This window comes from Bos taurus, chromosome 28 (genome assembly GCF_002263795.3).
Source record: "Bos taurus isolate L1 Dominette 01449 registration number 42190680 breed Hereford chromosome 28, ARS-UCD2.0, whole genome shotgun sequence".
Taxonomy (NCBI): domain Eukaryota; kingdom Metazoa; phylum Chordata; class Mammalia; order Artiodactyla; family Bovidae; genus Bos; species Bos taurus.
The window spans coordinates 14263438-14280800 of NC_037355.1; the positions used below are offsets into that span (position 1 = coordinate 14263438).

The window sequence follows — 17363 nt, forward strand, 5'->3', positions numbered from 1 at the left end:
AAAGGCAAGTTTAATTTAGAGATTTTTGTTTACTGTCTATAAAAACTACACTCCCGTGTAGGGACTGGGAGACTTCCAGCCATTTTGCGTTTTGAGTTACAGCGGAATTTTGATGAAAACGTAAGCTGCACTGATTTTGCGTTGCAGGATGAGGGAGTTGAGGAGTACTGGGGAAATGAACACATTTTCAATAGGTTTCCCATATTTTTCTGCATTTGCTTCTTTTTTGTGCCCATTCTCTACAAGGATGGGGTTTAAAAAAATTAATGCACATTTAATTTTCATCTTGAGAAAAAACCCCATCTTGAGAATGAATGAATCACACATATCTCTAAATGAATGGGCTTCGCTAGTGGCTCAGAAGGTAAAGAATCTGCCTGCAATGCACAAGACCCGGGTTTTATCCCTGGGTCAAGAAGATTCCCTGGAGGAGGGCTTGGCTACCCACTCCAGTATTCTTGCCTGGAGAATTCCATGGACAGAAGAGCCTGGCAGGCTGCAGTCCTTGGGGTTGCAAAGAGTCAGACGTGACTGAGAGACTAACATTTTCACTTTCAGTAACTATGCAGTGACCTAACTGTCTGCTCTGGGTTCTATGATGTCGTTTTAGGAGCTGCTTCCTTTGGTGCTGATGTTTGAACTGCCAATTGCTGGAATTCTTCAACCAGTGCCTGATCCTAATTCCCCCTCTATCCAGCACATATCACAAATGTACAACATTTCAGTGTCATTTAAGCAGCGGTCCCGAATGTATGGTGCTACGGTGATAGTACGGGGGTCTCAGAATAACACAAGCGCTGTGAAGGTGAGTGGTGTAGGTCATTCCAAACACTGTAGGTACAGAAATTGTATGAGTTTTATTTTTAAAGGATTTTAAGACAAATGTGTTTTCTGGAATTTTTTTTCTCATATTGCATTCTGGTTCCCATTTTTATTTATTTATTTAAAAAATATTTGTTTATTTATTTGGCTGTGTTGGGTCATAGTTGTAGCATATGGGATCCTTCACTGTGCCTGTGGGCTTCTCTGGTTGCTAGCACGTGGGCTTAGTTGCCCCTCGACACGTGGACTCTTAGTTCCCTGACCAGGGATTGAACCTGCATGCCCTGCATTGGAAGGCAGATTCTTAACCACTGGACCACCAGGAAGGCCCCACATTCTGGCTTTTAGGATATGTTGAATTTTTCCATAGCTGTCAGAAGCACAGTAGAACCTCTCCCTTCAGTGTGGACGGCTATCACGTGCGACTGTATCTCTCCCACCTTTTCTCCTAGGAAGGAACGGCCACGCTGTTGGAACATCTCGCCGGGAGCTTGGCGTCCGCTATCCCCGTGAGCACGCAACTGGATATCGCAGCTCAGCATCATCTCTTTATGATGGGTCGAAATGGAAGCAACATCAAACATATCATGCAGAGAACGGGTGCTCAGATCCACTTTCCCGATCCCAGTAATCCACAAAAGAAATCCACCGTCTACCTCCAGGGCACCATTGAGTCTGTCTGTCTTGCAAGGCAGTATCTCATGGTAGGTTTACTGAAATTAATGGTACAGGTTTTTTTAACCTCTCTGGGTACAGTGTATGTTGCTGCACATGCTGTAGCAATGTGGTATTTATGGAAGCACTTTGGAATTCTGGTTTAATAAGGAAGTTTCTTGGTAAAAGAAAGTAAAAGAATAAGGTACATGGTGCCTCCCAGATTTAATTTCATTTTGTGGGTAATTCTCTTGCAGTATTTGTTTTTATAAATTTAAACAACTGAAGAGGTTACGTGGAAATAATCGGCTATATTTTGTGGAAGGTGGTTATTGTTATTTGACATTTAGCATTAGTTTGTGTTTGACAAAAAAAACCCACTGTTTAAACAGAGCAACTAAAAATTAATAAATTAAAAATTTTACCCTACCCTCAAAGATAATAAATTTTGGTAGCATGAAACATTTGAACATTTCATAAATCTTTCGTACCCTTTTAAAAATGCTATAGTATTTGAGCTGTGAATTTGAGTGTCATGAATTGAAAGAAAATAAGTTACATAATTTACTGCTTTCAGTTTATACTATTCAACCTATCCTTCCTATATTCATTAAAAACCCAGTGTCTAGGTTGATACATATTAACAAAATGGACTGACATACCATGTATTCTTATTAAAAAATACCATTATATTCTCCATTCTGGCTAGACCTTTAGTGACATTTGAATCCATAAGCTTCAGACATGACCTTTACTGCTATTAACTTGCAGAATCTGTTTTTGAGAAACCTTCAGAAAATCCAGATGTGTATTGTTGATTCCATTCCTCTGACAGATGAAAACTTGTTATAATCACTAAGAATTATGATACATTATTTTATGAAATTAATTTCATTGTGAATGATTTTTTATTTTAGCTAAGCTTACTTAGGCTACTTTTAGTATACTGCTAGTTAGACAGCATATTTGTATCCAAAGATTATTATGATTACTCTTCATACTTTCTTTTTTCACACTTTTCAAGTTCTTTAGATACTGAGTTCAGTGAAATTTTCAAGCGATCAGCACTGTTATGAATTCATATTCATACTGTGCTCATACCTGACAAAAATACAGGTATGCAATGAGACATATTATTATTACAGCACAATACTGAAAGATTGAGAGAGAAATTAAAAGGCTTTAACTTAAATTTTAAGTAGTATCACCATTTTTTATAGCAACATCCTTATAAACATCTCTTATCCAGAAGAGAAATGGAACATGGTGATTTCTTTTTAATTCTGTTATGTTTGACAGTAACTTCTTCCAATCCTTATGTACAAACCCATCAATCTGTACATCACAAAAAATGTGGGATGTGGTTCCTATACTCAGTAGATGAGGAGCCAGGAAGAAAGAATCAGAGAAAAAGTACAAGTTCTAAACGCTGCTATGCTGAAGAGTGAGACAGTGACAGGAAAGGCTGATAGTAGCAGAGTCCTCCAGGAAGGAGGTAAGGTTTGAGCTGCATCAAAGGAGAAGTAGGACTTGGGTTGGCAAAGAAGCCTTGTGATGAGTTAAGATACCGAGGAACAGAATCTGTTGCAAAGACTGTCCATATGTTGGTGTAGTTTGGAGAAGGGGCAGACATACCCAGAGAGACCTGTGACTGCACAAGCAAAGCTGGGTGGAAATGTGGAGATTTTAAAATGCTGATATATGTTTAGATTTCATTCAGGAGACAGTGAAAAGCCTCCACTGTAAGTCTTTGAGCTGGACCACAAGATTACTGCCCTTCATGTAGTTGAGATTATAGTTTCTGGCACCACCAACAAAGCTGAAGTCATAAAATGGAAGAATTTTTCCAAGGTAGAGAGTAGGGAAAAAAAAAAAAAAATTCATGACCAGAAAGAGAAACACAAGACACTTATTTCCATCATCCAGAAGATAGTTTCTACCCCTCAATATTATTTCCACGCCAGCCTTCTAAGCTATGTGAAGGTATATAATTTAGCTTTGACACTTTGGTTTATTTTTTTTTAATTAAACTTTTTATTTTGTATTGGAATAGAGCTGATTAACAGCCTGATAGTTTCTAGTGGACAGCAAAGGGACTCTTATTCTTTAAATCTATAAAGTGTTGTGTTATCTGTAGGCATGTTCAATTATTGGATGTATAAACAAACAGTGTTTTACCGCCCACACTTTCCACTGTGGCATTTTCTAGGGTTGTCTCCCCCTTGTGCTGATGTTTGATATGAAGGAAGAAATTGAAGTCGATCCACAGTTCATTGCTCAGCTGATGGAACAGCTCGATGTCTTCATCAGTATTAAACCAAAGCCAAAACAGCCAAGCAAGGTGGGTTCAGAGTCTGGGCCCAAAGAGAACCAAGTATCATATCACATTCAATATAGTGTGATTTTCATATAAATGAATATCTGCATATACATGGCACTTGATTTCTATATAATAGACACTGTTACACATTATATTTTACTTTATATAAAGGCAAATTTGTAACAGCATTCATTATTGATCATTTTCTTTATATATGTGTTGGTTTTTGGAGTCTATTTGTGACCAGTATTTTAATTACATATATGGGAAGGAAACTTTTTTTTTCTTAATTTGCAATCTGGTAACTTTAAGCTTTACTAAGTTGCCACAGAGTTGGTAAGGCTAAATGTTGTGTTATGTCCACATGTGTATACAGATCCAAAGCAGTTTTAAAAATGCTTGGTTTATTTACTACTTGTGAGCCACTGTGCTAGCCTGGAGGTTTGAAGAATAGGTGCCCGCCCATTCGCTTTCTGTCCCTAGTTCAGCTTTCTTGGAGCTTCTCTTTTAAGATGTTGCAGAATTTCAGTAATTACATGTGCTGTCAAAAACTTAATGGGATAGGTCTGATGATATTAAGTGCTGGTAGGGATATGAGGAAAGAGAAATGTTCCTGCATTAAACTGGGTAAGTTGGCCCAAGCACTTTAAAAGTAGTTTGTGATCATCTGATCACAAAAACACTGATATTCTACCACCAGTGATTCTGTTTCTAGTCATATGTGCTGAGGAAACCTTTGTATCAGAAGTTAATCGACAAGAGTGGTGTTGAATAAAAAAAAGGAAGTTGAAGAAGGAAGTCAGAAAGAGGAAAACAGATATCACATACTAATGCATACATATGGAATCTAGAGAGATGGTGCTGATGAGCAGCAGTGGAGATGCAGACACAGAGAACAGGCTTATGCGCATGGCCCGAGGGGAGGGAGGAGAGCGCGGGGCGTGTGGAGCGAGTAACATGGAAACATACACTACCGTATGGAAAATAGGCAGTGGGAATTTGCCGTATGACTCAGGGAACTCACACCAGCGCTCTGCGATGACCTAGAGGGTGGAATGGGGAGGGAGGTGGGGAGGGATGCGCAGGAGGGAGGGGACATGGGTATGCCTATGGCTGATTCATGTTGGTGTTTGGCAGAAACCAACCCAATACTGTGAAGCAACTATCCTTCAGTTAAAAATAAATTTTTAAAAATGTGAAAAAAAAAACAAGTTACACAACAACGTATACTAAATGATAACATATTTTTATTACAGTAGATAAAACACCAAATAGTCGTGCCTTTAAAATTTCTAAACTATGAATTTTATCAAATATGCATATGGCACATATATAAAAATATGTATTGTTATATATGTGTGTGTATGCAAATAATGTGGTAGTCAGTGTCCAACATGAGAAAAAAAACCATGCCTTCCTCAAAGAAAACTTTAAAGGAAAAGATAGGATTGATTCTAAACGAGCTTGCTATATTGAGTCTAAAATTAGAGAATAGGACATTAACTTTAGGTATTGTGAAGCTTCGTATTTGAGTTGACTAGAGTCACTGTAAGTAGTACTAGGATGAAAAGATGCAAACAGAAGAGACTTTGCATGTGAAGATGGACAGGCCCAGGAAGAGTTCTGGAGTTCAGCAAGAAGTGTGCAGAGGTCAGGGGAAAATGGTGAATGAGAGCTCTGAAACCTCGCCGCATCCCAGAGCTTTTTAATGATGCCTCCCTGGCCTCCAGGCTGGACACTGCTTTAACTGCTTTGTCAGCCACACATTTTCTTTCTTTTCCATTGGAGGCTTTCCCTCATGGGTTCAGATTTCCAATTCTCTAGATGAGTCCATTGAGGAAAAAAAGATTTATTGTTTGGGAATTTATTTCGCCATAAGCTTTGCCATAGATACGTCATCAGCGAGGAAGAGGGTACCTCCAGGTCCGTTAACTGGTAGACCGTAAATGTCAGATGTAAATGATCATTACCGTGCAGTCTATCTGTGGTGACAAATTTGATTTTTAAAAGCTGAGATAAATGGGGGGAGCCTTAATGTAGAGACAAGAGGATGTAAGCGAGAATGGGCCATAGGACAGCCGGGCCTAGGCTCCTCTAGCGCCCCCTGCATCTGCCCTGTGACTTTGGGTCTTCCCTGAACACGAATAATAATTTCACCTGTAAGGTTCTGCAGGAATTAGAGTATTTGTGCAGCTTCCATCACAGTGCCTGGGATGGAGGACACACCGAGTAAGTGGTAATTAACCTTTTATGCTTTTACTGAAAGGAGTAAACTTGGGAAATAAGTGGTTAGAATTTGCAGTTGACTTTAAGGCAGCATTAATCCATACCCTGAGTGGAATTCTTATTATCATACTCGTTTTCTCACCCCTTCCCCAATTCATTGTAGACTACTTGCGTGTCACTTTTTTCTTTCTCATTATGTGTTTTCATAGTCTGTGATTGTGAAAAGTGTTGAGCGAAATGCCTTAAATATGTATGAAGCAAGGAAATGTCTCCTCGGACTTGAAAGCAGTGGGGTTTCCATAGCAACCAGCCCGTCCCCAGCGTCGTGCCCCGCCGGCCTGGCATGTCCCAGCCTGGATATCTTAGCTTCTGCAGGCCTTGGACTCACTGGACTAGGTATAAAATTTATTATTACAGCCCTTCTCCGTCACCAGAGGATTGCTTATCCGGTTCCCTTTCTTTCTACTGTCTAGGGCTACATTTTAGAGGCTCCTTTTTCCTTCTTTAGGTCCTATGATCAGGTGAAAAGCAACACAACTCGGATCAATCTGTTTTTTTTTTTTTTTTTTTGGTTAGACTCTCTGGATTTCTGTTACCCAGATTCTTTTTATTTCTGCATAAATAATCAAGGTCTGGCTGTTTTATTTTCGGTAGCTGTGTTTGTTCTTCTAAATTAAGAATGCCATGGAGAGTGAAGTGAGCAGGCTGACTATAATTTATGTGTTTGTTCTTTCTTGCATTTGCAATATTGCCATCGGTCCCTAGAGATAAAGATTATCCAGTTTGCTTTACAAAAAGTAATTGCACATCTGCATGTGGGGTGGGCAGAGGGGGAGGCGAAGGCAAGCGGAACTGCACTCCCAGTGGTGACTTTTGCCTCGTCCAGACACAAAGGAAACCTGCAGCCACCACGGGAAGCGAATGGACCTGCATTTGTATCTGAGATAAAGAAGAGAAAGGTGAAAGAAAACATCACCTTGGTGCTTTAGTTTTTTAAGAAAGCGGGGTGAGCCATTTAATAGTCATGGTGTCATACGAACTGTCTCACGTACAGATTCCCGTTTTGTTGGATAAAGTTCATTGCTGTATTACAGTTATTCTAGGTTCACTACTTTTTTGTACATTTTAAGTAGCTTGTGTATAAAAAGTTAATGCACTGACCCTCACAAATCATTCTGCCTCAGTGTTGATTTGAAACAAAAAATACTCTTGTGCGTGCGTACTCAGTCACTCCCATCATGTCCAGCTCTTTGCGACCCCAGGGACTGTAGCCTACCAGGCTCCACCATCCATGGGATTATCCCGGCAAGAATACTGAAGTGGGTTGCCCATTTCCTCTTCCAAGGGTTCTTCCGACCCAGGGATCAAACCCACATCTTCTGTGTCTCCTGAATTGGCAGGTGGATTCTTTATCCATGAGCCACCTGGGAAGCCCTAACAAAAATCTCTCAGCAGTCTTTAAATTTTGTAGTAGCTATTCTAGCTTTTTAAAGATGTAATGTGGTTATAATATGATGAAGTTTCCAAGTAGCCCAGACACCATTAGAAGTAAAGACAAAATTTCCCCCTTGGCCTGTAATCTCCTAAAGCTGTCCCTTCCACTGGAGATGCTGAACAGAGTTGTAAGAATACAGCACTGCTTTGTAAGTCAGGAAATGCCAGTCAGGCACTTTGGCAGGAACTGAGATCTTCTTTCAAACGTGGTATGAAAGCTTTTTCAGGGAGGCCAGCCTCTCTGCAGATGAACCAAAGGAAGCTGTCCTGTTGCAGGAAAACATTTCCCAATTCACTGCTAATTGTAAGTGGTTTAGAAAGAGGTTTTTTTTTTTTTTTTTAAAGCAGATGACACGTGAGTTGCGCAGAGAAATTAAAATTGGGTTACCACTTGAGCACAATTTCATTCATGCAAAGCAGCCAGTGGTGCTCCAGGCCCTGGGGTCTATCCTGGTCTGAGCTCCCCTGTCCTTCCGTTTCTGGATCTGTTTGTGGACAAACAGGATCCAGTGTTGGAGCTGTGTATCATGCGGTATTTCATGTGAATATTTGAAAGAAGGTAATCTGTCACTCATACCTTATGACTGGAAAACATCAGATTCTATGAACGTGCGTTCCTAACGGCGATATCGATGCCGTCTGTATATTACAATCTTGAATTTATGTGATTGACTTTATATTTATCTTTTCAGGTCTTTTGGGACCCACCACCTTATCTCTCAACACTTCGGCAACCCCAAACTCACTCTTAAATGCTCTGAATAGCTCAGTCAGCCCTTTGCAAAGTCCGAGTTCTGGCACCCCCAGCCCCACGTTGTGGGCACCTCCACTTGGTAATACATCGAGTGCCACAGGTCAGTAGTATTTAAGTACAATCGAAGGTGTGTATTCTTAGGTATTATTGGTTTTTAAGTAAAATTTACTAGTGGTTCCGTTTCCTCAGGGAAAAATTATGGCTCAGAGCATACTGCAGCCAAAAAATTCTCCAAAGTGTCAATCAGTTAAAATGAAGCATAATTAAACAGTGAGTTTTTCATAAAAGTAATATGTAATCTTCAGATGTGACAAGCAGATCAGGAAAAATAGCATGATGCACACAGAGCAATGGCAGAAACACCTGCGGGTCACTGACCTAGTAATTAGGAAATGCAGATTCTAGAATGTCTGAAAAATTTGCTTAATAGTCAAATGCACTTGCAAAGTCTAGCTATTAATAGTTTCCTTGTCTGTACAATGAAGAGCTTAGATTAAATACTCTCTAAAATGTTGTTCCATTCTAATACTCATATGTTTTTATAGTAATGTGTTAAACAATTGAATTTTCTTCAGCATTGACAGCAACAAAAGTAGCTTTTTTGTTGTTACTTGAAATAACAAAACAGTGCTTTGATTCTGAGTTGCTTCGTGTCTGATACCTGTCTTCGTGAAATCCTGTTGTAGGTTTTTCTGCTATACCACACCTTATGATTCCATCCACTGCCCAAGCCACGTTAACCAATATTTTGTTGTCTGGAGTACCCACTTATGGGCACACAGCTCCGTCTCCCCCTCCTGGCTTGACGCCTGTTGATGTCCATATCAACACTATGCAGGCAGAAGGCAAAAAAATCTCCGCTGCTTTAAACGGACACACACAGGTAATGCCCTTCAGCAAGAAGCTTGTGACTTATGCTGTTCATAAGGGATAAACCACTGGTAACATATTTAAACTTTTACCTGAAATGAATTTTAGGATTGTGATCATATCTCTGTGCTATTTTCTACTGTTATTTCAGTCTCCAAGTTTAAAATATGGTGCAATATCCACTTCATCACTTGGAGAAAAAGTGCTGAGTGCGAATCACGGTGATCCATCCCGGCAGACAGCTGGATCTGAGCAGACATCTCCCAAATCAAACCCCACGGAAGGTATCTTTCCTTCTGAACTTCAGCCTGCTCTGTTGATTGGATAAAGGGATCGTAAAAGTCTATGCAGTGATTTTTGAGTTGGTTTTGCTGACTAGTTATGACTCATCCTGCCTCAAGGATGCAGGAGGACAGTATCTTGAACAAAGTTCCAAAGAACATGGTGAAAGAGCACTTTCCCATCCATTGGAACTTCCTAAATTAAAGTGATTGTAATTGTGCAGCAGGAAAGCATTAATTTGCTGTGTAATTTTTTTTCCAAGTAGAGTATTTCTTTTTTTTTTAATCTTTTTTTCCCCAAAGTAACCCGTAATTTGTGTTCCTGCTTTTATTTTTTTTTTAATTTTAATTGGAGGCTAATTTTTAGACTTTATAATATTGTGGTGGTTTTTGCCATATATTTCTATCAGTCTTTAAAAAATAAGAGGCTCTACTTTTCAGATTTCATCTTGCAGTTTTAAGATAGCCTTAATTTAAGGTACCATCTCTGTAGCTGAAAGCTGTTAATGCTGTGTCTCCATAGAGTCAGAATCTGATTAATTTCTATTGCAGGTGATTGTTGATAGTAAGGTGATATTTTGATTTTTTTTCCTTTTTTTGATGTGGACCATTTTTAAGTCTTTATTGTATTTGTTTACAGTACTGCTCTGTTTTATATTTTGGTCTTTTGGCTGCGAGGCATGTGAGATCTTAGCTTTCCGAGCAGGGACTAAACCCTTTTATCCCCTGTATTGGAAGGCAAAGTCTTAACCAGTGGACTCCCAGGGAAGTCCCCTGGATTTTTACTTTTTTTCCCTTGTTCTCTACAGGTTGTAATGATGCTTTTGTTGAAGTAGGCATGCCTCGAAGTCCTTCGCATTCTGGAAATGCTGGTGACTTGAAACAGATGATGGGTCCCTCCAAAGTTGCCTGTGCCAAGAGGCAGACAGTAGAACTACTGCAAGGCACGAAAAACTCACACTTACAGTATGTATCTTGATTTTGAAGCTCTTGATCCTTTGAAAGAAAGCATGTAACAGGTTGGATATATGTTAAACTGACTAGTTAATGCTCTTTGGTTTAAGTGCATTTGGTATTTGTGGTTTTTTTTTTCATTTCTTTTTATAATTACCTTCTGTTTTTACTTGGAAAATTTTTATTAAGAAATAGTATCTGGTAACCTTCACCTTTATTATAAAACAAAATTCAACTAAGTAAATTTAAAGATCAAATTGATTTTATTCAACAGTTCATGAATCAGCAGCATCCCATGGCAAATGGAATGCTAAATCTTAGTGTTTTATCTGATTTGAAAAGGATCTGGATATTTAGTGACTATCCATCATTTAATTTAGCAAAACTTTAAGGTTTTAGGTTACAAATAATATTTTAGAGAAACTATTTTACAAATTTATTGAAAAACTTTTAATCATTTACATTTGCAGTAATCCCCTTTTATCTTTAGGGGATATGCTTCAAGACTTGCAATGGATGCTTGAAACCATGGATAGTCCTGAATTCCACATATTCTCTGTTTTTTCTATGCGTATATAACTATGATAAAATTTAATTGATAAACTAGGTACAGTTAGAGATTAACAAAAACTAACGAACACTTGCAACAACACGAGTTATGTGAATGTGGTCTCTCTCTCATTTGATCTCTGTCTCTAAACATCTAATTGTACTATACTCACCCGTCGTCTTGTGATGATGTGAGATGACGGAACGCCTGTGAGGAAGTGAAGTGAGGCGAGTGATGTAGGTGTTGTGATGTAATGTTAGGCTGTTACTGAGTTTCTGATGATACGTCAGGAGAAGGAGCATGACCCTGGATCGCGGAGCCATGACACTGTTTATGGTTGGGGAATCCCAGGATGGAGTAGAGTGAGGTGGCAAGAAATTTCATCCCACTATTCAGAACAGCAAACAATGTAAAATTTATGACTTATTTTTGAAATTTTTCTTCTAATATTTTCAGGCTGAGGTTGATGGTAGGTAACTAAAACCATGGAAATTGAAACCACAGATTAAGGGGGACTACTGGATTCAATTTACTTGATTTATGTAAGCATTTACTCTCTTAAAGCCACTTCAATAGAGCTTTTTTACAAATTAATTTTGGCAGTACCATCTGTAGGCGGAAAATTCAGAACATCTCTAACACATACACTGTTGTTTAGTTGATAAGTCGTGTCTAACTCTTCTGTTATTCTTTTATAGCCCACCGGGTTCCTCTGTCCATGGGGTTTCCCAGGCAGGAATACTGGAGTGGGTTGCCATTTCTTTCTCCAGGGCATCTTCCCAACTCAGAGATCAGACCCACATCTCCTGCACTGGTAGGCAGATTCTTTACCACCGAGCCACCTGGGAAGCCCCCAGCACATATATAGACACACATGAATTGACAGAGACCTTTTGGGTTCCACTTTTAAATTACTGCTGTGAATCAAGTACAATAATACAAAATTTCACTAGTCATAAAAAATATTGGATTTAAGTTGTTTTCTGGTAGGTGAAATAAGTCTGCTCAAAAGGGTGAAGTTTTTTACTGCATTGGTGGGGAGGACACTTAACATTTTTTTTGCCCACCTTTCCCTTTTGTTCATCTTTTGATGGGAATTAACTCCCAGAAGTATTCTGGGGGTTATCAATTTTATTTTTTTTTTCAAACTTTAAACTTTTTATTTTATATTGGGTATAGCCGATTAATGGGCTTCCTAGGTGTTGCTAGTGGTAAAGAACCCACCTGCCAGTGGAGGTAGACACAAGAGATGCAGGTTTGATCCCTGGGTCAGGAAGATCCCCAGAAGGAAGGCACGGCAACTCACTCCAGTATTCTTGCCTGGAGAATCCCATGGACAGAGGTGGGCTACAGTCAGTGGGGTCACAGGGTCAGACGTGACTGAAGTGACTACGTGTGCATGCATAGCCGATTGACAGTGTAGTGGTGCTTTCAGGTCAACAGTGAAGGGATTCAGCCATATGTATACACGTATTCATTCTCCCCCAAGCCCCCTCCCATCCAGGCTGCTGCAGAACATTACGAGCTCCATGTGCTGAACAGGAGGTCCTTGTTGGTTATCCGTTTTGAATATGGCTGTGTGTACATGTCAGTCCCAAACTCCCTAACTATCCCTTCCCCTAGCAACCATAAGTTCAATTTAGTTCATTTGTATCATTTTTTTTTTTAGATTCCACATATAAGGGACGTCATACGATATTTCTCCTTGTCTGTCTGCTTTACTCAGTATGACACCCTCTAGGTCCGTCCATGTTGCTGCCCCCTCAGAAAATGGGCAAAAGACCTGCATAGACATTTCTTCAAGGAGGACATACAGACGGCCAACAGGCACATGAAAAGATGCTCAGCATCGCTAGTTATTAGAAAAATGCAAATCAAAACTAGAGTGAGAAGTCACCTCACAGGTCAGAATGGCTATCATCAAAAAATCCACAGACAACAAATGCTGGAGAGGCTGTGGAGAGAAGGGACCCCTCCTACACTGCAGGAGGGAATGCAAACTGGTTCAGCCTCTGTGGAGAACAGCATGGAGGTTCCTTAAAAACCAAAAATAGAGCTGCCATGTGACCCTGCAATCCCACTCCTGGGCATGCGTCCAGAGAAAAACACGATCTGAAAGGATACGTGTACCCCAGTGTTCACTGCAGCAGTGTTTACAAGTCAGGATATGGAAGCAAACTAAATGCCCATAGACAGATAAAGAAGATGTAATACACATATACAGTATTACTCAGCATTAAAAAGAATGAAATGATCCCAGAAGTTTCTAATGCAACATTTGCATCTCAGAGGTACAGGGAAAGAATAAAATATCCTCCAAGGACTTTGGCTTCCTAAGGCCAGAATTTCTACAATACTTTTGAGATAAATAGGGGAGGTTTTAGGACTGATAAAAGAAAGAGATGTTATAGTGAGTAAGTTCCTAGTTTTGCAAAGGTTTCTAAGATAAGGAAAAAGAGTTGTTCTTAATTTTTCCCCAAATTGGATTGCAGCCTAAGTGACATTATAGTTTGAGCTACCCATCCAACTACATTATGCTTAATTTGCTTTTAAAAAAAATATATATCAGGGAGAAGATTTCTAACTAAGATGGAAATCAAAAGATTTCTGTGTTCTGGATTTAGAGCTGTTTGCCTTTGAATATTTTAGTGCATCCTTTCACAAAGGCTTTAGAGCATTTTTCTTTCCCTCTGGGTGCATAGGTAGTTTCATTTTGCTTAAGAGAAGAGGTGTTAAAAAAAACTCCCATCAGCTTTTGAATATCAGCTTCCAATTTTTGACCAACTTCTGATTACAGGTCACCTTCAGTTCAGTCACTCAGTTGTGTCCGACTCTTTGTGACCCCAAGAACTGCAGCACGCCAGGCCTCCCTGTCCATCACCAACTACTGGAGTCCACCCAAACTCATGTCCATTGAGTCGGTGATGCCATTCAACCATCTCATCCTCTGTTGTCCCCTTCTCCTCCTGCCCTCAATCTTTTCCAGCATTAGGGTCTTTTCAAATGAGTCAGCTCTTTGCATCAGGTGACCAAAATATTGGAGTTTCAGCTTCAACATCAGTCCCTCCAATGAACACCCAGAACTGATCTCCTTTAGGATGGACTGGTTGGATCTCATGCAGTCCAAGGGACTCTCAAGAGTCTTCTCCAACACCACAGTTCAAAAGCATCAATTCTTCAGCACTCAGCTTTATTTATAGTCCAACTCTCACATCGATACATGACCACTGGAAAAACCATAGCCTTGACTAGACAGACGTTTCTGCTTTTTAATATGTTGTCTAGGTGGGTCATAACATTTCTTCCAAGGGGAAAGCGTCTTTTAATGTCATGGCTGCAATCACCATCTGCAGTAATTTTGGAGCCCAGAAAAATAAAGTAAGCCACTGTTTCCACTGTTGCCCCATCTATTTGCCATGAAGTGATGGGACCAGATGCCATGATCTTCATTTTCTGAATGTTGAGCTTTAAGCCAACTTTTTCACTCTCCTCTTTCACTTTCATCAATAGGCTCTTTAGTTCTTCTTCACTTTCTGCCATCAGGGTGGTGTCATCTGCATATCTGAGGTTATTGATATTCTCCTGGAAATCTTCCAGCCCAGCTTCTTCCAGTCCAGCGTTTCTCATGATGTACTCTGCATATAAGTTAAATAAGCAGGGTGACAATATATAGCCTTGATGTACTCTTTTCCTATTTGGAACCAGTCTGTTGTTCCATATCCAGTTCTAACTGTTGCTTCCTGACCTGCATATAGGTTTCTCGAGGCAGGTCAGGTGGTCTGGTATTCCCATCTCTTTCAGAATTTTCCACAGTTTATTGTGATCTACACAGTCAAAGGCTTTGGCATAGTCAATAAAGCAGAAGTAGATGTTTTTCTGGAACTCTCTTGGTTTTTTGATGATCCAGTGGATGTTGGGAATTTGATCTCTGGTTCCTCTGCCTTGTCTAAAACCAGCTTGAACATCTGAAAGTTCACGGTTCATGTATTACTGAAGCCTGGCTTGGAGAATTTTGAGCATTACTTTACTAGCGTGTGAGATGAATGCAATTGTGTGGTAGTTTGAGCATTCTTTGGCATTGCCTCTCTTTGGGATTGGAATGAAAACTGACCTTTTCCAGTCCTGTGGCCACTGCTGAGTTTTCCAAATTTGCTGGCATATTGAGTGTAGCACTTTCACAGCATCATCTTTCAGGATTTGAAAGAGCTCAACTGGAATTCCATCACCTCCACTAGCTTTGTTCGTAGTGATGCTTCCTAAGGCCCACTTGACTTCACATTCCAGGATGTCTGGCTCTAGGTGAGTGATCACACACCATCATGATTATCTTTTTTGTACAGTTCTTCTTTGTATCTTCTTAATATCTTCTGCTTCTGTTAGGTCCCTACCATTTCTGTCCTTTATTAAACCCATCTTTGCATGAAATGTTCCCTTGGCATCTCTGATTTTCTTGAAGAGATCTAGTCTTCCCCATTCTATTGTTTTCCTCTATTTCTTTGCATTGATCGCTGAGGAAGGCTTTCTTATCTTTCTTTGCTATTCTTTGTAACTTTGCATTCAAATGTGTATATCTTTCCTTTCTCCTCTGCTTTTCGCTTCCCTTCTTCTCACAGCTATTTGTAAGGCCTCCTCAGACAGCCATTTTGCTTTTTTGCATTTCTTTTCCATGGGGATGGTCTTGATCCCTGTCTCCTGTACAGTGTCACAAACCTCCATCCATAGTTCTTCAGGCACTCTGTCTATCAGATCTAGTCCCTTAAATCTGTTTCTCACTTCCACTGTATAATCATAAGGGATTTGATTTAGGTCATACCTGAATGGTCTAGTGATTTTCTCCACTTTCTTCAATTTCAGTCTGAATTTGGCAATAAGTAGCTCATGATCTGAGCCACAGTCAGCTCCCGGTCTTGTTTTTGCTGACTGTATAGAGCTTCTCCATCTTTGGCTGCAAAGAATATAATCAGTCTGATTTCAGTGTTGACCATCTGGTGATGTCCATGTGTAGAGTCTTCTCTTGCTTAAAAAAAAACAAACTTTTAACTCTCGTCAGTTTTCAGTATAGACAAACAGTAAATATTTCTGGCAGCGGTGAACAACCCCTTGGACTTAAAAGCTATTCCAAACCAGAGTGCAAAAATTATTTTATTTTCCTTTCTTTATTGGGTACTACACACACAGATCCAGGAGTGCTGGCTCTGGTAAGAATTCTCACCCTTAGCTGACTTCTGCCAGTTTTTTGAGAATCTCATCTGTGGGCTCCAAGGAGGGTTTAAAATAGAAGGTTAGCTCCAGTGTCTGTCAGAATTTGGCAGAGTTTTTCATTCATTTCTATTTAATTTCCCTTAGCTATTCAAGGGAATAATGTAGCAGTTTACAAGAAAATCCCTCAGAATCTCATCTATTTTTGGGAAAGGCCCATACAGAGACCCTCCTATGAGGATGTCTACTGATGCTGAAAACTCTCCCTCTGTGCACCAGGGCTGAATTGAATCTCAGAGTGATGCTGGGGTGAAGCAGAAAAGAATAGCTTTATTACTTTGCCAGGCAAAAGAGGACACTTCAGGCTTGTGCCCTGGAAAACTGTCCCAACATGGGAGGGTTTAGTGAGGAGTTTTACAGTAATAGTTGTAGGGCAGGTTGCTGATAAGGATCAGGGTGTGTGCAGGCCTCCATTCCTTTAACGCCTCAGGTGGTCTCCTAACCTGAGGAGCTTCCTAACCTAACCAGCTTCTCTGGTCAAGGCTCTCAAACCACGAGTTTCCCCCTGAAATGAGGACTGCTTCATCAAGTAGTTTGTCTTGCGTTTGTTGAGGGTTTTCGTTCCCTAGAAGAACTCATAGATGTCCTTAAGTGTATCTGATTGAGGTGGAGCCAGGACCCTGCCCCAAGGCCACAATATTGTTTCTCGGCTGCGCCTGCCTCTGAATCCCCTTCCTCCCCTGATTAGCAACTGTTCACATCTGCCCTTTGGAACTCAGGGAAGAGCATACAGGCCAGAGCCTGTTCCCTACATATAAGAAACCGGGAACACAGAAGGGCTTCATGACGAGAAGCCCCACGACCACTAACATGATGGACTTTTGTTGTGGTCTTGCAGTCTCTTCAGAGTGGAAAGACAGTTCAGACAGGATTACTAGAATGAGTACTCAAAGAGGATAGGGAGTTCCTGGAGGTCCAGTGGTTAGGACTCTGCGCTCTTACTGGTGAGGTCCTGGGTTCCATCCCTTGTTGGGGAACTAAAATCCCACAAGCAGCATGACATGGCAAAAAAAAAAAAAAGTATAGAGGAGAGCAGTAGCAGATAGTCAGTCATATTATCTCTTGTTTTAGGTACCTCTTGCGTACCTTTAATTTTTCATTAGCCTTTTTGCAATGAATCTTTCAGTGAAGCTATTTTGGAATTTTCAAGCCTTTTGGAGCATTCCGCATGTCAATTAA

General features: G+C 40.2%; 1 protein-coding gene across 3 annotated transcripts in view; it reads left to right on the top strand.

The window, feature by feature from the left end:
• The window catches only part of BICC1 (BicC family RNA binding protein 1), a 347769-nt gene that overhangs the window by 292203 nt on the left and 38203 nt on the right, over nucleotides 1-17363 (top strand). For all 3 annotated transcript variants that reach the window (XM_024986876.2, XM_024986877.2, XM_024986878.2), the window contains exons 7-14: nucleotides 611-805; nucleotides 1275-1526; nucleotides 3686-3817; nucleotides 6232-6418; nucleotides 8209-8370; nucleotides 8957-9153; nucleotides 9292-9424; nucleotides 10231-10387. In XM_024986876.2, coding sequence (XP_024842644.1) covers nucleotides 611-805; nucleotides 1275-1526; nucleotides 3686-3817; nucleotides 6232-6418; nucleotides 8209-8370; nucleotides 8957-9153; nucleotides 9292-9424; nucleotides 10231-10387 — 1415 coding nt within the window. The remainder of the gene's footprint in view (nucleotides 1-610; nucleotides 806-1274; nucleotides 1527-3685; nucleotides 3818-6231; nucleotides 6419-8208; nucleotides 8371-8956; nucleotides 9154-9291; nucleotides 9425-10230; nucleotides 10388-17363) is intronic.